This window comes from Salvia miltiorrhiza, chromosome 8 (assembly GCF_028751815.1).
Source record: "Salvia miltiorrhiza cultivar Shanhuang (shh) chromosome 8, IMPLAD_Smil_shh, whole genome shotgun sequence".
Lineage (NCBI taxonomy): Eukaryota > Viridiplantae > Streptophyta > Magnoliopsida > Lamiales > Lamiaceae > Salvia > Salvia miltiorrhiza.
In genome coordinates, this window is record NC_080394.1 from 38,768,177 (window position 1) to 38,795,500 (window position 27,324).

At 38.8% G+C, this 27,324-nt stretch overlaps 1 protein-coding gene across 1 annotated transcript; it reads left to right on the forward strand.

Moving 5' to 3' along the window:
* Positions 1-21,984: 21,984 nt before the first annotated feature.
* LOC130996695 (small RNA-binding protein 11, chloroplastic) lies at positions 21,985-26,398 on the forward strand. The gene is made up of 5 exons (XM_057921992.1): positions 21,985-22,386; positions 23,726-23,972; positions 25,657-25,725; positions 25,802-25,908; positions 25,983-26,398. The coding sequence occupies exons 2-5, from the start codon at positions 23,813-23,815 to the stop codon at positions 26,091-26,093; spliced, it is 447 nt and encodes a 148-aa protein (XP_057777975.1). The 5' UTR covers positions 21,985-22,386; positions 23,726-23,812; the 3' UTR covers positions 26,094-26,398.
* The last annotated feature ends 926 nt before the right edge of the window (positions 26,399-27,324 follow it).

Consider the following 27,324-nt stretch of genomic DNA (forward strand, 5'->3'; position numbering starts at 1 on the left):
ACTTCTCGCACTCCTCTAATTCTTCTCTTCTCGTCTGTCTATTCGCCCTCCGGATTGTATGCATAGCTGCATCTCATGTTTATCTCTAATATGTTATGCATACTTTCCTTTCCTTCACCCTGCTCTTCTCCATCTCTCCGTCTTCATCACTTCTCCGTCTCTCTTCTCATCTCTCCACCTCTCCACTGGCGTCCTCTTCCTTCTGCATCTCGGGATCACTTCTCCATTTCCAAGCTCTCCCACGAATGCTTGACAATCGGAGTTGAAGTCCCATCCGATCATAGCTTCCATCATCAGCTCTCTTTTTGATGTTGCCAAAAATGGGAAAAGTCAGAAGTCAGAGAGAAACCTTCCCTAAGGTTGCTCATGTCCTTTCTTTCTTGACTGAAGATGAGATAGCAAGGATCACCAGAAGTTGTAAGGATGACGTTCCAGTAAAGACCTCAACTCAACGGAAAACAAGTGAAAGTGGAACAAGCTTAGGAACATGAAGACACGAAGACAGAAGATGAAGATCAAGAAGTTCAAGGCGCAGCCAAGCAGACTGCTGGAGTCCATGGGTTTCCCATGTTGTTTTTATTTTTCTTTTTTACTCCAATGTAACTCTTGCTCTGTACCTCGACTGATGGCTTATCAGTCTTTTTTTAATGAAAAGAACTTCGTTTTGATCTCAACCTGAAGACAATGACTCTTTGTCCAGGCTCTGATTATGTTTTTCTATCTTCTCCTTGTTCTGTTTTAGAACTGTTTTTGTTCTTAACTCTAAGTACAAGTTTTTAGGTTCTATTGTTAAGGGGGAACTGTTTTCACCCCAGTTTTAGAACTTGTACTATGAGTTCAGTCTTTTTGTTGTCTAGAACTGCTGTGTGGTTTTGGCATCATCAAAAAGGGGGAAATTGTTGGGAATCTTGTGGAATATCCTAATCCTTGTTTTGATGATACCAAAATTCATAGGTCGTATTTGTAATAGACTAGAATTGTTTTGAACTCAAGTGTTAGAGTTCGGTTCTAGTTTAGCTTGCGGTGTCCAAGACTGAAGACTGAAGACTGAAGAACGAAGGACTGAAGACTGAAGACTGCAGATACCCACTGAAGTATCAGTTGAAGAATCAGTTAGGAACTGATTACTTAATGCGCGCAATGGACTGATACTAAAGTCAAGTATCAGTTGAACATTCCTCCTAGGACTGATCTTCCAACGTTCAGAGGAAGCCACGTACTCACAAAGTACAGCCGCATTAAATGCAGAGATCTTAGGATCTTATCTCTGCAGAGGTCATTCCTATCTGGTGGTTACTTTTCAGAGACGTCACATCTCCTGTCCATCAAGAGAGCCGTTTCCACCCAGACAAGGAACCTCGAAGATTGAAGCCTCAGCCCAAATTCGAATTGCTCTCCAGCGGAAGAAATCTTGATGACGTTCTACGCCAACGGATCTATTCAAGAGTTCTCCTACAAATTGCGCTCGAGGATCACTTCAACCTTCACCGATTCAACAACATAAGCAGAAGCTCTGCCGAAATTGCTACTCAGCCTAAAGCTTAACCTCCCCAAAGCTTGAATCGAAGAAGAGAATTCCAAAGCCAAAATCAGTCACTGTTGATTATACATATTCTCTTAGACCTTAGGCGAACCTCTGTTTCCCCAGAAGCTGATAACACTCATGTTTCCATTGTTTTTAGTGTTCATATGATGTCAATTTTATAGGAAATTGAGTGTTGGATGATTGTTTTGTGCTTAATTTGCTTTATCTTTTGAAACATGATTCTTACTCGAACTTTGAAGGAAATTTCAGGTTTATTGAGTTCGAATTTGGAAAACTTATCTGAAACAGAAGTTGTAGATCGTCTCGATGCAAGTTCGTGAGCGCAAACGGATCATAAATTGGAGTTCGGATGAGAAAGTTATGACCAAAACAAGAAAGTCGCGCGCAGCAGCGAAACAGCGGCGACCCCGCGGCGACCGGGCGGCGACCGCCGCCTGAAGAAGGAAATTTGTGAAGGAGCCGGCGACCGGGCGGCAACCGCCGGGCAGCCCGCCGAGTTTTCGGCGTCAGCGGCATCCGCGCGGTGAGCGCTTTCCGATCGCCGCCAGACTGCCGCGCCTCCGTGTTTTTGCATTTTTTATGCGTTTTTCAAGTCCTTTTCGAGCTCAAACTCTGTATTTTACCCTGGTACTATAAATAGGGCTTCTTTTGACCTATATTGGGTTCCCTTTTCAGTTCCAAACTTTTATTTTTCAGTTTTCTAGCTTTAGAATACTATTGCTTTCCAGTTTTTACTGGTTGGATTGGATTTTCACAAGATTGAAGATTCAAGCTGCTACAATTCTTCTTATTCAGTTTTCATATAATTCAGTTCTTCCAATTGTTGTTCTTTTAATTATGTTTATGTTTTATTTTATTATGTCTGGCTAGTTTCGTTTAGCTGATTCTAGGGTTTGTAAATAGTTGATTGAATTTATGTGATTTATTTGTTAATACCTTTGTGCCTTCCAGTTTATGATTCATAATTCCTGGTGCTTGATTTCTTGTGGATTATCTGGCGAATAGTTTGCATGTGTAGCTATTCGGTTTGAGACCTAGCGGAGATAACTGTTTAGCGGATTCAGGAATGTATGATATGATTTTAACCTTGAGACCTAGCGGAGATAGGTGGATCATAGGGAGCTATTCTTAGGAGCTATTAGGAGTTAGTAGATTTTCTTGAGACCTAACGGAGAAAGAGAATTTACTAATCTACGATCGTTGCTGCTCTAGCGAGAGTGATTGATTAATTAAGTGATCTCTCATCATAACTGGATTAAACTGGTACATAGGATTAATAGATTTATTGTGTAGATTTAGTTAATGAATTTGCTACCCTAGGATCAGTTGTCTTTAATATTTGATTCTTCTACGTGCTTTTATTTGCTACTGTTTGAGTTTAGTTCTAGTTAAATCCTCCTTACTTTCTGTTGCCTGTCTACTGTTATAGTTTGTTTAGGAGATAGCTAGAGTTGTTTCGTTGTGTCAGTCCCTGTGGATATGATACTCGGTTACTGATTATTTGCTACAATTACCTGTGTTAGTTGCAGTCATTCTTGTTGCTAAGAAATTAGTGATCAACTTTTTGGTGTCGTTGCCGGGGACTGATTAGAAGTTGCTTTAATATTTCCGATAGGACTTAGTAGTACTTCAGGTGTTTACTGTTACTTTTTACTTGTATTTTTCTAATTCTCGTTTTTTCAGGCACTGCATACGATGGGTACTGATGAACAAATTCGTGCTCTACAGGAGCAGCTGCAACAGCTGTTGGACGCTGAAGCTGCTAAAGAAGCTCAGAATCAGCCTTCGATTGCAGAGATGTTCGTTTCTCAGTATATTTACCAGGAACCTCCACGAGTTAATGCCAATAATTTTGAGCTGAAGTCTGGTTTGATCACGATGGTCCAGCAGAACCAGTATGGAGGACACGCTATAGAGGATCCTAATGAGCATCTGGCGCAATTTCTGGAGCTTTGCAGCACTGTAAAGATGAATGGAGTATCTAATGATATTATTCATCTTCGTCTTTTCCCTTTCTCACTGCGGGATAAAGCGAAGTCGTGGTATAATACATTGAATTTGAGTGCAACTACTACGTGGGAAGATGTAGCTCAAGCTTTGCTACGCAAGTTCCATTCTCCTGGCCTGACCCTAAGATTAAAGATGGACATCGTGCAGTTTCAGCGGTATGAGGGGGAAAAACTGGCGGATACTTGGGAGCGATATCAGGAAAAGCTCAGAAAGTGTCCGAGCCATGGATTTGATGAAGGCACGCTTGTGATCATGTTCTACAATGCCTGTGGGGAGAGAACACGGATGCATATGGATACAGCTGCAGGTGGTTCTCTACTTCAGAAATGCAGTTCCGAGGCGTGGAGCATTATTGATAGTATGGCTTCTACGAGCTACCAATGGCCATCATAGAGAATACACTTGAAAAAGGTTGCAGCTGCTTCCAGTTCTAATCTTATGGCAGCGATGGTTACTCAGCAGGCAGCGATTGCTACGCAGCTGGCAGAGCTGACTACTAAGATTAATGCATTGACCATTGGAAATCAGGAGCAAGCTGTGAGAGATCCCATATGCATAGAAGACGTAAATTTTGTCGATGGCCAAAACTATGGAAATTTTCAGAAGGTACAGCCAGGAATGTACAACAGAGGGCAGCAGTTTCAGCAGCAGTATCAGCCAGGAGGGCGCCCACACCCAAATCTAGCCTATAGCAATCCCAACAATGCTTTGCAATCTCCACCGGGATTTTCTGTATCTAGTGGAGGAGTCATCAATGAGCCGAAGAAGGATTCACTAGAGGAGATGATGAAGCAAGTGTTGGTGAAGGTGACCGGGATGGAGGCAAACTCGGCAAACATGGGGACCAAAATTTCCAACATAGAGCAAAATTTTTCAGCGTTGTCTAAGCAGGTGCAGATGTTGGAGACTCAAGTTGGTCAGATGGCTAACCAAGCAGCTGCACAGCACAAGCCAGGCCAATTTCCTAGCAACACTCAGTTCAATCCGAAGAGCCAACATCAACAGCCTCAGCAAAATCAGCAATGTCATTCCATCCGGGTGGTTGATAATTCAGTTGAGGATGAAGGTATTTCTGTTTCTCCCCCTCTTTCATTCCCGGGGCCAAGATTAGATGAGCAAAGCTCCAAATTTTTGGAGACATTTAAGAAGTTGGCTGTGAATATTCCTTCCGTGGAGATCTTGAGAAACAAGCCAAATGAGGTGCAAATTGTGAAGGCTGTGATGGAAAAGAAGAGTGCATTCAATGAATTTGAGGAGGTGCTCGCAGTGAAGGAGTATCAGTTGCCTCCAAAGAGAGAAGATCCGGGCAGCTTCAATATTCCTGTGAAGATTGGAAAGTCATTGTTTGAGAAAGTGATGTGTGACACCGGAGCAAGCATAAATGTCATGCCTCTCAAAGTTTATAGGAAGTTGCAGCTGGGGGATTTGAAGCCAACCCACAAGACAATTCAGCTTATTGATAAGTCTTGCTCTAAACCTCTAGGAGTTGCGGAAGATGTGCTTTTGAAGGTGAGTGATTTTTTCTTCCCAGTCGACTTTGTAGTGTTGGATATTCCGGAGGATCCAAAGATGCCTTTGCTGTTAGGGAGACCTTTCCTTGCCACATGTGGAGCAAAGCTAGATATGCAAAGGGGGACGATGACATTGGGAGCCTATGGGGAAACTGTGATTTTCAAAAAAACCTCCACCAAAGGAAGTTCTCCAGAATGAAGTGATTAATTTGGCTGACAATTTTCTAGCGAATTCGGAGGATGAAGAGGTTGAGAAGAATGAGCTGCCCAAGTATGAAGCCAAGAAAAAAAACTCCAAAGCCAAAAGAAGTTCTGAATTTTGAGATGTGTTTGTTTTTGGAGCATGATGGGGGGTCTTTGAAAACCCATACCCCCAAGAAGAAGAAAGTGAAATTCTGGATTTTTCGGAACAAGAATGAGAAGGAGGCAATGCTTGTGGAGGATGTTCGAGCCAAGAGAAGTGTTTTGGTGGAGAGGGCACCCAAGAGTAGAAAAGCTTTCCAATGGTTAGAGTGCTGTTTCCGACCTCCATGAGTTTTTGAGGTATCGTCGAGCTCTAGACGTTAAATTAAGCACTTGTTGGGAGGTAACCCAACTGTTTTTCTTTGTTTTGTTTTTTTCGTTCTTTTAGTTTCGTTTTGTTTCTTTTTGTTTCGTTGTTTTGTTTGGGGTTATTAGTGCAGTGTTGAGCTTGGAAGATGCGGGAACTCGCGCCTTGTTCATATCACCACCGTGGAGCATGTGTTTCTGTGAGTAGTGACACACATATCATCATCCCTCCAAACTTTTTTTCAAACTTATGTTCTGTAATAAGTTTGGGGGAGGGGGGTGAGAGTAGATATGTGTATCAGTTTTATCTTATTGTTGGCTTTATTGTTTTATCCTGCTTGGTTGGTGGTGTGTGTTTTTATTTTTGAGATGTTTAATGCTCCATTAGATTTCTGGTGAGATGCCAATGATGATTTCTGTGAAAAAAAATTGGAATTTGATTTTCTTTGATGATTTGAGCATAATTGAAACTAATTTGCATAATTCTAGAGTAATTTTGACCTTGACTTTAGACGTTGAATAAACCTGTGAGATTTTGAGCTATAACTGTTTATCATACACAGTTTATTCTTTGTTGTGAGTTTTGTCATGCATGTGGTGATCTTCTAGAACTTGCCATGGTTTCTGTGTCGAGGTTGCTGTTGTACCCAGGATTAGGAGATGATTTTAGGCCATCTTTTGTTAGCCACATTATTATCCCAAACACTATCCTTGAAAAATTTATCCTTTGTTATCCACTTTGAGCCTATTTAGCTTTTATTCTTTAGCCGGATGATAGGGGGTGATGAAGTCTATGGGGATCTTTGTGTGGTGAATATCATAGTGGGTTGTGAAAAAGAAGGGATGATTTTGTGTTACTATTTACTCTTATAAGCTCTAGAAAAGTTGTGAGAAGAAAAAAAAAAGTTGTGAAATGAAAAAAAAAGGAAAAAAAGAGAAGAAAAAAAAGTGTGAAGTCGAGTGTTTATTGAGAAATTTGTTTAGAAAATCGACTTTATGTGTTGGAAATAAATGGAGAGCATAAAAGAGTGTTTAGTTCTGTTTTATGATGATTAAATCCCTTGAGTTGTGTTGTTTATGGTGACATAGTTGGGTGGAAGATGGAATTTATTCCATGCTTGATTAGTGAAGTTAGAAGGTTGGTGTTCTTAATTATTTCGAGTCACTTAGCCTATATTTTCCTACCTTAACCAATGTCCCTACATTATAACCTGAAGAAAAAGACCTTTTTGATCTTAGTCCTGGCACACTTTTAGCGATGGAGATTATAGACGATTGGCAAGCCTATGGTAAGAGATCTGCATTGCATTGAATTCGATGAGAGCATACACGTCCTATATATTCCATCAAATTGAGAGTTGAGTGATACACATACCTTGTGAGATTCAATTGTTTGGAATGTCAAGGTTGATTTTGCTATAGGTTGTGTTTATTGGTGAATTTTGTGCTTGATTATTGAAGATTTGAGAATTCCATTATTCTTTATTTTTCGGAGGCATCGATGAGCTAGAGTTCTTGCCCATTCGTGTTATTGATTGTGTTCTTCTCATTATTCGAGCACGAACAATAGCTTAAGTTTGGGGGAGTTGATAACACTCATGTTTTCATTGTTTTTAGTGTTCATACGATGTCAATTTTATAGGAAATTGAGTGTTGGATGATTGTTTTGTGCTTAATTTGTTTTATCTTTTGAAATATGATTCTTACTCGAACTTTGAAGGAAATTTCAGGTTTATTGAGTTCGAATTCAGAAAACTTATCTAAAACAGAAGTTGTAGATCGTCTCGATAAGAGTTCGTGAGCGCAAACGGATCATAAATCGGAGTTCGGATGAGAAAGTTATGACCAAAACAAGAAAGTCGCGCGCAGCAGCGAAACAGCGGCGACCTCGCGGCGACCGAGCGGCGACCGCCGCCTGAAGAAGGAAATTTGTGAAGAAGCCGGCGACCGGGCGGCGACCGCCGGGCAGCCCGCCGAGTTTTCGGCGCCAGCGGCGTCCGCGCGGTACTATAAATAGGTCTTCTTTTGACCTATTTTGGGTTCCCTTTTCAGTTCCAAACTTTTATTTTTCAGTTTTCTAGCTTTAGAATACTATTGCTTTCCAGTTTTTACTGCTTGGATTGGATTTTCACAAGATTGAAGATTCAAGCTGCTACAATTCTTCTTATTCAGTTTTTATATAATTCAGTTCTTCCAATTGCTGTTCTTTTAATTATGTTTATGTTTTATTTTATTATGTCTGGCTAGTTTCATTTAGCTGATTCTAGGGTTTGTAAATAGTTGATTGAATTTATGTGATTTATTTGTTAATACCTTTGTTCCTTCCAGTTTATGATTCATAATTCTTGGTGCTTGATTTCTTGTGGATTATCTGGCGAATAGTTTGCATGTGTAGCTATTCGGTTTGAGACCTAGCGGAGATAACTGTTTAGCGGATTCAGGAATGTATGATATGATTTTAACCTTGAGACCTAGCGGAGATAGGTGGATCATAGGGAGCTATTCTTAGGATCTATTGGGAGTTAGTAGATTTTCTTGAGACCTAACGGAGATAGAGATTTACTAATCTACAATCATGCTGCTCTAGCGAGAGTGATTGATTAATTAAGTGATCTCTCATCATAACTGGATTAAACTGGTACATAGGATAATAGATTTATTGTGTAGATTTAGTTAATGAATTTGCTACCCTAGGATCAGTTGTCTTTAATATTTGATTCTTCTACGTGCTTTTATTTGCTACTGTTTGAGTTTAGTTCTAGTTAAATCCTCCTTACTTTCTGTTTCCTGTCTACTGTTATAGTCTGTTTAGGAGATAGCTAGAGTTGTTTCGTTGTGTCAGTCCCTGTGGATACGATACTCGGTTACTGATTATTTGCTACAATTACCTGTGTTAGTTGTAGTCGTTCTTGTTGCTAAGAAATTAATGATCAAAAGCCAAAGGTCAAACTTGCTTCAAAGAACTTGTTCTTTGTAGTATAGTTGGCACTCGTTCAAACCTCCCCCCCAAAAGAGTGTTTGAGTGATTCGGAGTTCAGGAAGGTACTCTGACTCTGAGTGAGAAGTCTTAGCACGGGTTGTGCTGAGCAGAGAAATCTGACACGAGTGAAGTGTGGGTACTGAAGAAGGGTTTTCTTCAGTGGTACGGTTGTGTGCACCCGGCAAGCACACGGTTTGGTTTGCAGTGCACCTGTTAAGCACTTGCGGAGTGGATTGTTGGTCTGATCAACCGACCGTGGATGTAGGAAAGGATTTTTCCGAACCACATAAAAGTCTCTGTGTTGTTTACAGTTTTCAGTTTTACATTCTTACTTATGTTATTTCAATTGATAAACTGAACACTGATTAACAGCAAAGAGAAATCTAAAGACCAACAACGTGCTACACTGAGGCTATTGCGAAACTAAGTTTAAATTCCGCTGCGTATGATATCAGTCTGACTGATCTATCTTGTGATAGTCAGGAAGAGTGTTATCATCTCTGTTTTAGCAAACCCGACTGAAGCCTTTATTTGCATCAGTTAAGTTCCAGTAACTTAACTCATAACTCTTTACTGAAGAGCTTTCAGTATCAGTCGTCTACCCTGTTTGGTCAAAACTGTTTTCAGTAAAACAGGAGTCTGTGTTTGCGTGTAAAGTTTCGTTTTGATCTCTGACTAAGATCCCTCTTATTGAGGAGTTGTAAAAATAGCCCATAGGTGTATTCCTCCCCCCCCCCATACACCTATTCGAGACCCTCAGGACCTAACAGCCTGTTTGCTAGCTTGCATGAAAGCTTGCATCTGATCTTCAAATAAGGGGCCTGGAGGTTGGTGCTGCTGAGGTGGGTAGAACTGCTGCTGGTTCTGATAACCCATAGGCTGCTGGAATTGACAGTATTGAGAACTCTGCCCGTGTCCTTGCATGTGACCCTGGAGTTGGCTACTCGAATACCCTTGTGCAGCAAAGACTTCTACTCCTCTTTCATAAGTGCGCTCGCCCATCCTATGGCACTCGTTGGCTCCATGGCCATATTCACCACATATGCCACAACCTTCTGCTGGTGGCGCGTGAGCGGGTGGAGCCTCCACCTGGTTCATCTTGAGGTGTTGTACTTGCCTCATCAAGTCCGCTACTTACTTCTGAAGCTCATTGTTTGGAGCTACTGCAATAGCTTCAACCCTCCTTCCTCTTACCGACTTTTGTTGGGAACTCGCAGCAAGTATATATGTTGAAGATCTCCTTGAGTTCATCAGCTGTCTTCCGGGTAATGTTGCCTCCTGCCGTGCTATCCACCATAAATTGAGAAGTCTGCAGCAACCCGTCATAAAAGAGTTGCATCAACATCACTAGGGTTAACTGATGCTGCGGGCACTGGCGGAGGAGCTCCTGGAATCTCTCCCAAGCCTCATGAAGTGGCTCGTCGGCTCCTTGAACAAAGTTCATGATTTGAGTTCTAATCTCTTGTGTCTTGTGATTTGGGTAGAACTTCAACATAAACTTCTCACAGACCTCACCCCAAGTAGTGATAGAACTAGGCGGTAAGAAGAGAAGCCAAGTCCTTGCCCGATCTTTAAGTGCATACTGGAAACATTTAAGCTTCAACTGATCTTCTGTGATCTCCAACAGTGGAAAAGTTTGCACTTGGGTGCAGAAGTCCCGAATAAACTGCAGGGCATCTTCATTCGGCAGCCCATAAAAGAGGGGGAGCAGACTTGAATCATTGGGCTTCAGGTTGTAATTCCTGACTGCAGTGGGGAGCACAATAGCTGAGTTCGTGGCCTCTATGACAGGCGGGGTAAAATCCCCCATGTACTGCAAATTTCTTCCTGCCATCTCCTCAACTCCAACGCTAGACAAAAGAGACTCGGTACTCTCTCCTAGGCTTCAAGCACCTCGCGTGCACGGTGACTGTTGTCAAGTAGAATGTCAAATTCCTGTTAAGACTTTAACTCCCTAGCAACACAACACTCAACAAAACAGATCAAACGCACCAGTGGGAGAAAGAAAATAACCGAGCAAAAATAAAAATAAAATAAACACGGAAAACAAAGTAGCACAACCAAACGCCTAAAGCCTTCCCCGGCAATGGCACCAAAATTTGACTCAACCCAAAACACCTAAGGGATTGACTCGCAATCGTACGAGGTCGTCCTAGTGTAATAAGCTAACCCAAGTCGTCTCTTAAGGATGGCTAAACAGGGCTCTGATCATGCTACGCACAGAAAACAGGAATTAAACCTAAACACTCTAATCAGAAGGTTGGGTCTGACACTCTCTCTCCGATTAACTAATGCGTAATTAAAATTAAGCATATGAATCTATCTAGGCGAAAGATAGGAAGAAGGCAAAGAAAGCAATACGACAACATAAAGAACTAGGGTTCTAATCTAACAATCTAGAAAGCAATAATGAAATCCAAAATCATAAAGCAATAATTATCTAGGCAAGGGAAATAAACAAGCATGCAAATCTATGGCAAACACTAATCATGATTTATCCTAAGGAACATGTAAACGAAAAGCTACACAATTTCAACGGAGTATTACTCTAACAAATCAACCAACAATCTAACTATACTAACTAGGCAATAAGATTAACATAGCATAAATCAATGCTAAATATCATTATCAAAACGTGTTCAATTATCTAGGAAAAGAGCAACCAAGAAAGCTTGTAGAATTCGATAATTCAATAGATAGAACATACAATTGATTAAAGGAAACGACGATCTAGCATAATCCGAGAGTTTCTAATGTGTTTCTCCCTACCAAAACTCTAAGAAAATACAGTAAAAATGGAGTTGGAGGCTGGATGGGTCGAGAATGGGGGCAGAAACCCTAAAATTCGGATTTAAAATGGAAAAACGTAACTTCCGAAAACGTCCAGGGACGGCGGCCGCCGTCCCCATGGACGGCGGCCGCCGTGATATGGCGCCGCCGTGTACTCCCTTCGCTGATTCTTCCAAAATGTGCACGGCGGGCGCCGGCCACTGCAATGCGCAGCGTTTTTATTTTGGTCCGTTCTCCCTCGTTTCAAGTCGGATTTTAGATCCGTTTTCTCCTACGAACTCGTATCGAGACGAACTTCGATTCTTCTTCAGACCATTTAACTAAATTCTGACTTTAATTTTGTCCACATATCAATCAATGTGAGCACAAAATCCTGAGACAACAAAATTAGCACAAAAGCTCAAATCATTCAACTCTTAAGTGAAAGAGACCAAAATAAAAGTCAATATAACACGTAAACACCCAAAAATTCATCACAAAATAGGGCTAAACAACCATTGTCACACAAATAGTACTCCCTTCGTTCCATTACAAACGTCTCACTTTCCATAATGGGATGTCCCATTATAAATGTTTCATTCATTTTTTGGAAAATAATTAAAAGACTAATTAACTAATGGGCCCACCACTTACTCTATCTCTCTCTATACCCACTTTCAGAAATCCCAATACATCCACCAACTCACTTTATCTACTAATTACACATTTCTTAATCTTCATACCCAAAAGCAATGGGACATATGTAATGGAACAGAGGAAGTAATTTCCTAGCGTTTTGGAAACAAAACAAAAATAACGGGACATGAGTCATTGATTGAAATGAACTAGACGAAACACATTTACGGGGTGGGAGCTAAGACTGGATAATGGGATGAATTAGTTATACCTTTTGGCACCTTGAGACCATGAGCTCTATTTAAAGCATCTCGTAAAATCCTAGAATCTGCAATCGAGCCTTCCCACCCAAGGAGCACATACACGAACTTCATGTTCCGGTCACAAATGGCTAAAGTGTTTGTTGATATTTGACCATTCCTCGTCCTATACTTCGGTTTATCACTGTTGCTAACCATCACGTTTATATAAGTGCCATATGATCGCTAATTTCTTAGCAACAAAAATGACAGCAACTAACACAGGTAATTGTAGCAGGCACCAAGTAATCGAGTATCGTATCCTCAGGGACTGAAAAACCGAAATCACCCTAGCTATCTCCTAAACAAACTAAAACAGTATACAGGCAAACGAATAAAAAGAAGGTTTGATTAACACTAAACTCAAATAGCAACAAATAGAAGCACGTAGAAAAAATCAAATATTAAAGACAACTGATCCTAGGATAGTAAATTCATTAACTAAATCTACGGAATTAATCTATTAATCCTATGTACCAGTTTAATCCAGTTATGATGAGAGATCACTCAATTAATCAATCACTCTCGCTAGAGCAGTAACGATCGTAGATTAGTAAATTATCTATCTCCGCTAGGTCTCAAGAAAATCTACTAACTCTCAATAACTCCTAAGAATAGCTCCCTATGATCCACATATCTCCGCCAGGTCTCAAGGTTAAAATCATATCATACATTCCTGAATCCGCTAAACAGTTATCTCCGTTAGGTTTCAAACCGAATAGCTACACATGCAAATTATTGGCCAGATAATCCACAAGAAATCAAGCACCAGGAATTTTGAATCATAAACTGGAAGGCACAAAGATATTAACAAATAAATCACATAAATTCAATCAACTATTTACAAACCCTAGAATCACCTAAACGAAACTAGCCAGACATAATGAAATAAGACATGAACATAATTAAAAAGAACACAATTGGAAGAACTGAATTATATAAAAACTGAATAAGAACGATTGTAGCAGCTTGAATCTTCAATCTTGATCCAAGCCTTGAAAACTGGAAAGCAATAAAATTTTAAAGCTATGAAATTGAAAAATAAAAGCTGGGAACTGAAAAAATAAAGTTGGGAACTGAAAAAGTAAAGTTTGGAACCCTGAATAGGTCAAAAGAGAACTTATATATAGACACAGGGGATAAATACAGTGTAGAACTCGAAAATACTGAGAAAATATAAAAAACCCGAAAATTCCCGAAAATTCAGAAATTTCCGTCAACACTATTCACTGATGCGCCCGACTTTCTTGTTTTGGCCATAACTTTCTTGTTTGAACTCCGATTTATGATCCGTTTGCGCTGACGAACTCCTCTTGAGATGAACTACAACTTCTATTTCTGATAATATTTCCAAATTCCATCTTAAAAATCCTATAAAATCCATCAAAGTTCGAGCAAGTAACATAGTTCACAAGATAAAGCAATAAAAACACAAAACAATCATCCAACACTCAATTTCCTATAAAACTAATATCAAAAGAACATTAAAAACCATGGAAACACGAGTGTTATCAACTTCCTCAAACTTAAGCCATTGTTCGTCCTCGAATAATGAGAAGAACACAATCAATAACACGAATGGGTAAGAAATCTAGCTCATCGATGCCTCCGAAAGATAAAGAATGATAGAATTCTCAAATCCTCAATAATTAAGCACAAAATTCACCAATAAACACAACCTATAGCAAAATCAACCTTGACATTCCAAACAATTGAATCTCACAAAGTATGTGTATCACTCAACTCTCAATTTGATGGAACGTATAGGACGTGTATGCTCTCATCGAATTCAATGCAATGCAGATCACTTACCATAGGCTTGCCAATCGTCTACAATCTCCATCGCTAATAGTGTGCCAGGACTAAGATCAAAAAGGTCTTTTTCTTTGGGTTATAATGTAGGGGCATTGGTTAAGGTAGGGAAATATAGGCTAAGTGACTCAAAATAATTAAGAACACCAACACCTTATAACTTCACAAATCAAGTATGGAATAAATTTCATCTTCCTCCCAACTATGCCACCATAATTAACACAACTCAAAGGATTTAATCATCACAAAACATAACTAAACACTCTTTTATGCTCTCCATTTATTTCCAACACACAAAGTCGATTTTCTAACAAATTTATCAATGTACACTCGACTTCACACTTTTTCTCTTATCTTTTTTTTCTCTTTTTTTTCTCAATATTTTTTTTTTCTTTTCACAACTTTCTAGAGCTTATAAGAGTAAATAGTAGCACAATATCATCCCTTCTTTTTCACAACCCACTATGAATCACCACACAAGGATCCCCATATACTTCATCACCCCTATCATTCGGCTAAAGAATAAAAGCTAAATAGGCTCAAAGTGGATAACAAAGGATAATTTTTCGTTAAGGATAGTGTTTGAGATAATATGTGGCAAACAAAATGGCCTAAAATCATCTCCTAATCTTGGGCACAACAGCAACCTCGATACAGAAACCATGGCAAGTTCTAGAAGATCACCACATGCATGACAAAACTCACAACAAAAAAATAAACTGTGTATGATAATCAGTTATGGCTCAAAATCTCACAGGTTTATTCAACGTCCAAAAGTCAAGGTCAAAATCACTCTAGAATTATGCAATTTAGTTCCAATTATGCTTAAATCATCAAAGAAAATCAAACTCCAAATTTTTTTCACAGAAATCATCATTGACATCTTACCAGAAATCTAATGGAGCATTAATCAACTCAAAAATAAAACAAACACACATCACCAACCAAGCAGGATAAAACAATAAAGCCAACAAAAATAATAAAAGTGATACACATATCTACTCTCACCCCCTCCCCCAAACTTATTACACAACATAAGTTCGAAAATAAGTTTGGAGGGATGATGATATGTATGTCACTACTCACAGAAACACATGCTCCAAGGTGGTAGTATGAACAAGGCACGAGTTCCCGCATCTTCCAAGCTCAACTACACTAAACTCCCAAACAAAACAAAGAAACAAAAAGAAACTAAAAGAAAGAAAAATATAACAAAGAAAAACAGTTGGGCTACCTCCCAACAAGTGCTTAATTTAACGTCTAGAGCTCGACGATACCTCATGGTCTCAATGAACATCAAACGCAGCGGGCGTGACAGACCGCCTAACACGAACAGAGACAGAGTACTCATGCGCATCAGCTGCGTGAAAGATAACGCTTCCATTCGGCACATCTATTATAGCTCGCCCCGTAGCTAAGAATGATCGACCAAGAATCAACGGCGGATTTGCATCTTCGGGAATATCGAGGACCAAGAAATCCGTAGAGAAGACGAGCTTGTCAACCTTCACAAAGATGTCTTCAAGCTTTCCTCTTGGCTTCACTCTTGATCGGTCCGCCATCTGAATCTCCATCGAGGTCGGCTTGAGATCTCTAATTCCCAACCGCTTGAAAACAGAGATGGGCATCACATTGACACTAGCCCCTAAATCACAAAGAGTCTCGGGAAAGAGCTCTCCTCCAATCTCACACTCAATGGTGAAGCTACCCGAATCTTTCTTCTTCGAAAGTAGCTTCATTGGCAGCTCAGTGCACACAGCTTTCGCCTGCGAGATTTTCTTATCCTCATCCCCCATCTTCTTGGTGTGAACAATTGTCTTTTCTTCATTATCCTTGGGATCCTGCAATTGTGAGAGAATTTGAGGTTATGCACGTCGGTCCAATTCTTCGAGTAGTCTCTCTAGCTCATCCACTATACGTCTATGCTCTGTCTCCTCGGGATTGGCAATTTTTTTCTCATTCTTGCAATGGGGGACCTCCAACTTGATTATTTCCTTGGCATCCACCTTTTTGCTCGGCTTCACAGCCCATTGCTCTTCAAGCACCTCCCTCTTTATCAGCCTACGGGAGAATGGAACCTTTGGGATGTATTCCCTAAGTGGAACAGGAGCCTTGTATGGTTCCTCACTTGGTTGTTCATTCTCCTTGCTCATCCTCATCTCTTTTGGAGACAATGTGCCATCGAAAATAGCATTGCATTGGCCCCTAGGATTGACAGTAGTGTTGCTTGGGAATTGGCCCGGCTTGTGCTGCGCAGCTGCTTGGTTGGCCATCTGACCAACTTGAGTCTCCAACATCTACACTTGCTTGGAAAGTGCTGAGAAATTATTTTCCATGATAGATATCTTATTTCCCACATTTGTCTCCATCCCAGTCATCTTCATGAGCATCTGCTTCATCATATCCTCCATCGAATCTTTCTTTGGCTCATTGATTACTCCCCCACTAGAAATAGAAAATCATGGTGGAGATTGCACAGCATTGTTTGGGTTGCCATAAGAAAGATTCGGATGCGGGCGTCCTCCTGGCTGGAACTGCTACTGACCCGGCTGATACTACTGACCTTTGCTATATACTCCTGGTTGTCCTTGCTGAAAATTCCCATAATTTCTGTCATTGATATAATTGACGTTTTCCAAGCCTGATGGGTCTTTCACAGCTTGCTTAGGATGTTTAACATTCAACTCACTGATCTTAGTAGTCAGCTCTGCCAGCTGCGTAGCAATCGCTGCCTGCTGTATAACCATCGTTGCCTGTTGTGTAACCATCGCTGCCATAGGATCAGAACTGGAAGCAACTGCAACCTTTTTCAATTGCACTCTCTCTGATGGCCATTGAAAACTCGTAGCAGCCATACTCTTAATGATGTTCCACGCCTCAGAACTGCCTTTCTGAAGCAGAGAACCTCCTGCAGCTGTATCCATATGCATCTGTGTTCTCTCCCCACAGGCATTGTTGAACATGATCACAAGCGTGCCTTCATCAAATCCATGGCTTGGGCACTTCCTGCGCTTTTCCTGATATCGCTCCCAAGTATCCGCCAGCTTTTCCCCCTCATACTGCTGAAACTGCACTATGTCCATCTTCAATTTCAAGGTAAGACCAGGCGGATGAAACTTGCGTAGGAACGCATGAGCTAAATCCTCCCACACGGTATTCTCTCCCAGCTGCAGTATATGATACCACGACTTCGCTTTATCCCGCAGTGAGAAAGGGAAAAGACGAAGACGGATAATGTCATTGGGAACACCATTCATCTTCACCGTGCTGCACAGCTCCAGAAAATGCGCCAGATGCGCATAAGAGTCCTCTATCGCGTACCCTTCATACTGGTTCTGTTGGACCATTGTGATCAAACCAGTCTTCAGCTCGAAATTATTGACATTGACACGTGGAGGTTTCTGGTAAATATACTGCGGTATGAATGCCTCATTAATCGGAGGCTGCTTCTGCTCGTCTAGCTTTTTATGCGCATCCAATAACTGCTGCAGCTGCTCCTGTAGAGCGCGAATTTGTTCATCAGTAGCCATCGTATGCAGTGCCTGAAAAAAATGAGAATTAAAAAAAATAAAAAGAAACAGTAAAAGCCTGAAGTACTGCTAAGTCCTATCGAAAATATTAAAGAAACTTCTAATCAGTCCCCGGCAACGGCGCCAAAAAATTGATCACTAATTTCTTAGCAACAAAAATAACTGCAACTAATACAGGTAATTGTAGCAGGCAACAAGTAATCGAGTATCGTATCCTCAGGGACTGAAAAACCGAAATCACCCTAGCTATCTCCTAAACAAACTAAAACAGTAGACAGGCAAACGAATAAAAAGAAGGTTTGATTAACACTAAACTCAAATAGCAACAAATAGAAGTACGTAGAAAAAATCAAATATTAAAGACAACTGATCCTAGGGTAGTAAATTCATTAACTAAATCTACGAAATTAATCTATTAATCTTATGTATCAGTTTAATCCAGTTATGATGAGAGATCACTCAATTAATCAATCACTCTCGCTAGAGCAGTAACGATCGTAGATTAGTAAATTATCTATCTCCGCTAGGTCTCAAGAAAATCTACTAACTCCCAATAGCTCCTAAGAATAGCTCCCTATGATTCACCTATCTCCGCTAGGTCTCAAGGTTAAAATCATATCATACATTCCTGAATCCGCTAAACAGTTATCTCCGTTAGGTCTCAAACCGAATAGCTACACATGCAAATTATTGGCCAGATAATCCACAAGAAATCAAGCACCAGGAATTATGAATCATAAACTGGAAGGCACAAAGGTATTAACAAATAAATAACGTAAATTCAATCAACTATTTACAAACCCTAAAATCAGCTAAACGAAACTAGCCAGACATAATGAAATAAGACATGAACATAATTAAAAAGAACACAATTGGAAGAACTGAAATATATAAAAAACTGAATAAGAACGATTGTAGCAGCTTGAATCTTCAATCTTGATCCAAGCCTTGAAAACTGGAAAGCAATAAAATTTTAAAGCTATGAAATTGAAAAATAAAAGCTGGGAACTGAAAAAATAAAGTTGGGAACTGAAAAGTAAAGTTTGGAACCCTGAATAGGTCAAAAGAGGACTTATATATAGACACAGGGGATAAATACAGTGTAGAACTCGAAAATACTGAGAAAATATAAAAAACCCGAAAGTTCCCGAAAATTTGGAAATTTCCGTCAATACTATTCACTACTGCGCGCAACTTTCTTGTTTTGGCCATAACTTTCTCGTTAGAACTCCGATTTATGATCCGTTTGCACTCACGAACTCCTCTTAAGACGAACTATAACTTCTATTTCTGATAATATTTCCAAATTCTATCTCAAAAAGCTTGTAAAATCCATCAAAGTTCGAGCAAGTAACATAGTTCACAAGATTAAGCAATAAAAGCACAAAACAATCATCCAACACTCAATTTCCTATAAAATTAATATCACAAGAACATTAAAAACCATGGAAACATGAATGTTATCACCATCTAAGGCACCTAAACAGCCCTAATCACAAAAGAAGTGAAGCAAATAATTAATATTGTTATAGCACTTGTTTTATGCTATTGCATTGGACATAACTAGAATTTTCATGTGTACCTTGAACCATTTCCACCGTGGGTCTGTGCAATCTTCAAGGACAGGTTCGGGTTTCACTAACAAAATCATGTGTAACCTCAAAAGTGCCCTTAATTCCACATGGATATAGTGGGATATGGTTTGTCTCGACCTCCAAAAATTGAATCTAACGACCCTATTCTTTTGTGGTGTGTTAAGACTGATAAGAACATTACAACTTATTCTTCTACGCTAGAATATTGCCCATCAGCTAAGCCCCCTAACTCCTTTAATATGTGGCATAATTGCCCAAATGTGTTACGATCCATACGCAAGTTCAATACACAATCAATGTCAGTCACACCTACCATTCTACTTAAATGCTTAACTTAATTCGGAATTCAGTGGATCATTCCATACTTGGCAGCAGGTGTGTTACGTTTTCTCTTACATGTTCTAACCTTTGTAATGTATGCAACCACTATGACTAGTTGTAAAATATGTTGACGTAGTACTTCTTGTAACAACAAGTACACATAATCATATTCAAGGCTACGTTCGGTGTCCGACATTTATGCAAGAAATAAGGAAAATTGAAATTGTATCTGCAACGTAACATGAAACATTATGACCCTCTTTCATGATACAACAAGTGCAGTAAAATAAAAACAATGCATAAACAAAAATTCAAGAATTGTTGTTGTTATTTGCAAATTTTGATCATACACCATTGGCATTCATACACCAACAAACACGAGTGTGTCATAAAGCAGAGCCGAATCACACAAATAACAAGCCAAACAGCATAATCAATAATCAGCTGAACCAATATTCGAAATAAAAAGCCAAACAATACCATCCAAATCAACAGAGTATTACCTTATGTGTTGTCTAGTCTGAGCTAACCTAATGCAAGCAATTCAATCGCGAATATGTTGGACACTATCAACCACCAAAACAATTTTGCAACTTAGTTAATAATGTGCAATACACAAAATAAGGTAAATTATAATCGAAGCTTATTAGCTCAAGCAAACAGGAAATAAATCCATAAACTTCAGGCAAATAGCCAAAGCAATACAGTTGAAAAAGCAAACAAGACACACCACAGGTTACCATGCCATCTGATTCAACTACCATCGAAGCCATCACATTTATATAAAGATTTTCGAAGTAATACCACCAAAAATTTTCATGTTTGTTGAATTAAAACAGATCTTCAACTGTATAATTAAAATGAAACTTGTAGACATCATGGTCTGTGAATAATGGCCGTAAAATATATGAGCTGGATATTCATGCTCACGGAAGAAAAAAATGAGTTTAAATATGAGCATTAGATCAAACTATCGATTTAGAAACATCCATGGATATTCGCAGCCCTAGCCAGGTCTAAACCACACATATTAGATGAAAACTCGATTTGATTTAGCAACATCCACAGTAATTCGCAGATTAACAAGAAACATACACTGAAACTTCCACAGAAATTCAACGGGACACAGAAAAACCACAACGAATCTTAATCACCAAAATGCGAAAAAATGTGCTAACAAATTTGAAAATCAAATCTATTCAAAACCCTAGCTAGATTTAAACTCCTCACCCCAAATTACCCAGAAGCTCGATTCGGAATTTAAAATAGAAAAAAAAAAACCCTAGTCAATGGAAATCATACAAAAAAGCAAAACATTGAAAGATCAAGGGGTGGAGTATCATTTCTCCCGTGCCCATTACAAACTTACCTTGGCTATAAAAGCCTTCGACTTTCTTCTTCGAAGAGACGACAAAGTATCAACATAATATAAAAGAAATATGGGCGGGCGGGGTCAATGAGTAGAGGAATTTTTGAATGTCATAGATGAGGGCAATTAGGGCAATGGCGAAATTGAATTAGATTACTGTACATTGTGGATAACGGTAATCGATGGGGGGTGGCGGTCAGGTAAGCCAGGCGAAACAGTAGAATTAACCCGGGCCGCGCTTCAGTTTTGGGCCATGCGTGAAGCGTATCAAGGCTACCAAACACAAGGTTAAGCCGGTATACCTTTGCTAATCCGTCATATTCCAAGCTACCAAACGCTTCTTCAATGTGGAACCCTTTCTCCACTATAATACTCCAAACAATTTTTTATTAAACTTGTGCCGTAGTCAACTATGCATATTTATGGGGGATGGAGGGGGTAAATTTTATCTTCAAAAATTCTCAACATACAAATTTAAAAACATAGGAGATTAAGAGAATGTGACTCGACGGAAAAAGGGGCAAGTGACGCATGAGCCTCGCCAGAAAGAGCTACAAGTGACCAATGATGATTTTCTCATCAAAATCAGTTCAACCTAATAGGTTAGCTAGTGCTAGAGAATAAGATGGTTATGAGTGAGTGAATGAGTTTCACCCAAAATTTAAGTTTTATTTATTTTTTTTACTAGTTTTTGTTAATTTTGAAAATGAAAATGAAAAATAAAATAAAATAAAGCTAATGTTATTGTGTTGGTAATGGTAAGCAAATCATTTTAACATTAAAAATGTTAAATTTTTCATATTATATTTTTGACAATTAAAAGGTTTCGTATTGGCTACGTTAGGGTAGGGCTGGTAATTCGGTTCCGGTTCCGATTATCGGTTAGTTTTATTGGGGTTACACGGTTAATCGATTTAACCGGTCAGTTATCGGTTATTTTTATTGGGGTTAACTGGTTAATCGGTTTAACCGGTCGGTTAACCCGTTAAACCGATTAACCGGTTTAATTTATAAATTAATTAATACATTTAATTTTGTATTTACATTTACTAAAAAATTATAAAAAACTAGGGCTGGTCGGACTCAAACAATTTTCAACTTTCACGCCTCCTTCTCCAGGCCCTCCACGCCCTTCAGCCACTTCCCGTCGGCCTCTGCACCCTCCGGCGACCGGAGCCTCATCCCACCGCGCCCATCTCCCACAGCGCCACCGCGCCCTCCTCTGCCTTCGGCCCCTTGGCCCTTCCCGTTTGCCTCTGCACTCTCCGGCGATCAGAGCATCGTCCAACCGCACCCATCTCCCTCTGCACCCACCAACGCCGCTGGGCCCTCCCTCTCAACTCCCTTAGCAGTCTGCACAGCAACAGTCGCCACCCTCGACCTCTCCAGCTCTCACAACAGCAGTCGCCACCCTCGTGGGTCCCCTCCCGCCCTCCCGCTCCGACCTCCCTTCTCTCAGGTTCGTAAAATGTTTCCATCTTTGGTTTTGGCTACGTTATTAGACGTAAATTCGCTTCCCAAATTGGAAATAGGAATATTTATTCATTTTTAGTTTTTATTATTTACTAGTGCCGCACCCGTGCTACGCACGGGTTATGAATTAGAAATTTTTTGTTAGATAAAATACTTAATATATTTTTGGGTTAATTACGTAAAAAATCATTAACTTTGGGTCGATTTTGAAGTTTGCCGTGAACTTTTTTTTTATCAATTTTTTTCTTAACTTAACCAACTGATCAATTTTGCATGGTTTTCAAAAATCCCCAAATTGAGTGCTGACATGGCACTTTTCAGTGACCTGAAATAGGTACAGAAACACATAAAGAGAGAGAAGAAATAAAATGATGTAAGATGCTATTATAAACCAAAGTATAGATACAGAAAGTCAAAAAGATGCAGAAATTGATGCAAGCTTTTATGAAGAAATGAAAAAACGAAAGCTAGAAGCTTAGAGAAAAGAAATTGTAGACATTCAAGCAAGAATTTGCCAACATTAAAGATAGAAAAGAAGCTTCTTGAATCTGCTGACAAAAAATAGAACGTGCAGATACTGAATCAAGAAGTTGCCAAAGAAAAGAAGAGGAGCAAAAAAGAAAGTGAGCTGCTGCACACATATAAGCAAGAAACTGCTGAAAAAGAAAGAGAGCTGCTGCACACATTGAAGCAAGAAAAAAAGAAAGAGAAGCATACAGAGAAAAATGGAAGCTGCCGAAAACAAAAGAAAAAAGGAAGAGAAGCATGAAGAGAAAAATGGCTCGTGAGAGGGGAAATATAAAGAAGATATCTTCGAGGCTAAGTTTTGTATAATGGTGCTCTGCAATACTTGTCTTGAGCCCCTCAATTTATAGTTTTAAATGTATACTTGTATATTATATATTTATATTATATAAGGTATGACAGCAATTGTAAAAAAAAAATTGAAAAAGATATGTTGAATAGTGTAATCATTAAATGCACCCATGTGGAATAGTAAAAATATTTACTTTAGTCTTATTTTCGGAGAATGAAGATAATGAGTATTTATCGGAGAAGAAAAAAAAATATGGAGATGTATAGAGAGAGTCCTTTCTCGAGCCCAACAATGTGCAGGCTGCAGCAACATTAAATGAGCATTAATTAGTGTATATATGGAAGGCACATGCAGCACACAATACATATCACGCAAAACAAAAAAAAAATTGTGAGGCTAAAAATAAAAGGCGGGAACTGTGTGGTATTTTTACACTAATTCACTATGTATTTTTGCTAAAACTATCCTGGCTTTATATAATAAATAGATTTGTCTTTTTAACAAACAGGCAACACCGTTTACTTGAAATTAGAAAAGGACCCCAATTTCAGGAACCTAAACCTCTGATAATTCTCAACCAAGTGTTACACAGACGATGAAGCCATCGACCATGGCGGCCATGAGGAAACTGTCAAATAACATCATCTTTTCCTCTCACCTTACAAAATCCAGTTCAAATATTGTCTCGCCATCTTCAGTAATTCCAGCCCTCTTAGTTTTTAACAGAGGCATAGCATCCAAGCTCTTCGTCGGAGGTAAGTACCTGAGAATTGGCACTTCTTTCCTTCAAATATTTACGTGCTAGAAGATTACATCGATAACTTTATGTGTGATTCTTATGTTCATCGTCTTTGTTTAATTATGTCCATTTGCTTGGGGTTTATGATAGTTTCTTGAGACTTCAATTTGAAAAACTACATTTTAAGGGTCTGATGAATGATGATAGTTGAAGATTTCAGTTTCAGTTATGTGACCTTAAATTTGTGTTCTTTTATTTGAAATACCTCTTATGGTGGCTAGTGATTGGGGCTGGGTGAGGGCTTATAATTGACTGTGAGCTTATAATTGGGGCTGGGTGAGGGCTAAACTGTTGTCTGTAAAAGCAAATATAGGGAGGCATTGGTTCATTTTCCTTGAGATTTGAAATATCCATTTCTATTTCTTCCTTCAATGGTACGTGGCTGGGAGTTTTGGGATGGAGCTCTCTTCCACTTGTTAGATATTCGGTCAAAGCTCGCATTGATTTATGTATATATAGTTCAAGACTGGTAGTGGAACTGTAATACTCTATGTTAAGAGTTCAATCGCAGGCTACAATGGGATTTGTTGCAGGTTGAAACTTTCAGCCTTTGTTACATGAGATGAAGCTTCTTGTTACTTTCTCAATTCTCTTTGTTCTAAGAAGATGCTTGAGATGCCGAGGGTTCTTAAGAAGAATGTTATGCGATTACATGGATTACACACAAAGCATGTAGTGTAAGTTACTGGGTTAGGTTATCCTCGGGAGAAAAGGGTGTCAAACAAGGCAACACAAGCTAGATACCAAGCACGAGCTCGGGTTTAAGCTTACCAAATTAAGTGAGAGGCTTAAAGTTTGGCATCCTTCCCTGCAGAGTCCTAGAATATAATTGCCTAATCTCATTAGATCAATCAGCTTAGAACTGATTAGCTCTTCTCGACGATTCAACTACCAGTTCTGGCATTCTGTCATCAATAAATAGTCCATGATTTATCCACCCTGAACAATTTGAAATTGTTAGTCTCTAGTATCATCAATGAATCCATTTGAATTAGTAATACTTGCTGATTATAGTTCTGAAAAGTTCTCACCTTTCAAGATATCTTCCAGATTATAATGGTATAATCTATTGTTAATTTATAATTCAGTCAGATTAAGTGAAAGCACACAAGCATCTCTAACTCTAAGCTGTCAAGTGAAAATTGACTCCAATTTAGGCTTGAGCATTGTTTTCGGATTTAAATTCAAATATTTATATCACTTGTTCATACTTTAAAATCTTGTGAGCATGCTTGTTTCATCAATTTCATGAGCTAATTTTCCAATAATGTACTTAGTGGTGCTAAAGCATTTTGAACCCGTAACCTGCCTAGCTTTCCTCAGCATGGCCCGTGTAAGATACGCTGAAAGTTGCTCAACATATCCATGCTTATTATATAAAAGCTCTGCCATGTTGGCCATTTCCAAGTCCATTTCATCCTTAATATGATCAACTTAATTTGAGAATGTTTCAAACCCTCTTTGTTACGTGGGACTTTGATATACTTGCTTATAAGTTGGTTTTTACGGGATCAAGATATTAGTCTTGACGCTATGTTGGTAAACTAATTCCACCAAATTATTCCCACTGATTTACACTTATACTTGAATTATAGTAACTATCCAAAGTTTTTTTTTTTTTTTGTGTGTGTGTGTGGCAGGCCTTTCATTCTACACAACCGAACAGGGATTGTCTGAGGCATTTTCTCAACACGGTCAAGTTATCGAAGGTGTATTTCCTATGACTATTAGTTTACCCTTTCCATTGGCCAACTCTCTTGACTTCGATTACATTCATTTTGCCAGCTAAAATTGTGATGGACAGAGTATCAGATCGATCAAAGGGCTTTGGATTTGTTACTTATGCATCAGAAGATGAAGCTGAGAAAGCTATTGCAGAAATGGATGGAAAGGTTAGCCTGTTCTCTCTTCTTTCTTTTTCCCCTTCGAACTCGCGCCTCAATTAACATGACTTTGCTTGCTGCAGGAACTCAATGGGCGCGTTGTTTTTGTGGACTATGCAAAGCCGAGGTCACGGGGTTCCCGTGATTCGATGCCAATAGCTAGGGGGCCTCCTGAACCAGCACCACAAAGTTGATTTCTCGATCAACGGATGTGACAAGCTAAAAGCATCAAACGTATTCAGAATTTATTACGCTAGTCACATACATGCCAACTTACCTGGCGTTTCGCAGTTATGCAAGTTTGTGTGATTCTCACATCTACAGAAACTACAATACAGCAATATTGATGATTGAGAGCTGAGGTAACTTAGATTACTATGTTATTTGTTTACTTTTCTTATGTTTTGTTGCTGTTACAGTGAGACTTCCTTTAGTGCTACTCATTTTGTCATACAATTTATTTAGTTATAAAATAATTAAATGATTTTTAGGTTGTGAACTGTGATAGAGTAATTTCAGAAGCCGGTGTGTTTTTTAATGGTCAAATATGTTATTTGAAAAATTGAGGATAATTTCTAATTGTTTAATTTGGTTGTGCATAAATTGGTTGAATGTTGGGCGGTTTTGTTAATTAATTTATATAATATCGAATTCATTTAAGTCAAGTGAAGAGTTTCAACAAAGGATAGCTGAGTGATTGAAATTTGTGGCAAGTTTATCAACCTTGAAGATATATTAATATATATGGTAGCATTAATTGTTCCGGTCCAAAACGGCCGAGTATTTAGGTGAAACGACACTGAACGTGCATCCTTTGGTTTCTTCATAAATAGTCCACCTTTTCAGGTTTCACATCTAAATCAAGTCGCATTTCAACTCTTAAGCAATCAACTATTCCAATAAGCTCGTATATCACTTTCTCACCCAAATCGTGTATGTTTTCTAATAAATGTCATGCAATTTTGATAAGGACGGATTAGCATTCAATTAATTGAGTTCGTTTTAGATCTAGGACGAATCAGTTTTGTGGTAAAGAAAAGTTGTATTCACAACTTGAAATTTACATGATTTTTCAGAATCTTTATATATATAAAAAGCAAAGTAAATGTCAATAAATTTAATTTGAAGGGTAATTTTGGAATTGAAAAAAATGAGTAGTTAAAAAATAAAAATGAAATTCAATAGTCACTCCACTTAAAAAATAAAAAACTGCCGACAAACTAAAAAAAAACAAACCGTCAAAGTAATAATATTTTCACTTTAAATTAGAACCGTATTTCAGTTTTTTGAAATTATCAAATTGTGTATTTTTATTTATTTTATTTCAAAAAAATCATTAATAGCATATTATGTAATTATCATAAAATGATAATATACTATATATTAAAATTTATTTTAAGAATCACTAATTTAATAATCTGATTA

Excerpts from the sequence above, each read along its gene's own strand:
- LOC130996695 (XM_057921992.1), top strand. The coding sequence starts at position 23,813 with ATGAAGCCATCGACCATGGCGGCCATGAGGAAACTGTCAAATAACATC. Across the intron at positions 25,726-25,801 it reads ACACGGTCAAGTTATCGAAG|CTAAAATTGTGATGGACAGA; the intron begins GTGTATTTCCTA and ends TCATTTTGCCAG. Across the intron at positions 25,909-25,982 it reads TTGCAGAAATGGATGGAAAG|GAACTCAATGGGCGCGTTGT; the intron begins GTTAGCCTGTTC and ends TGCTTGCTGCAG.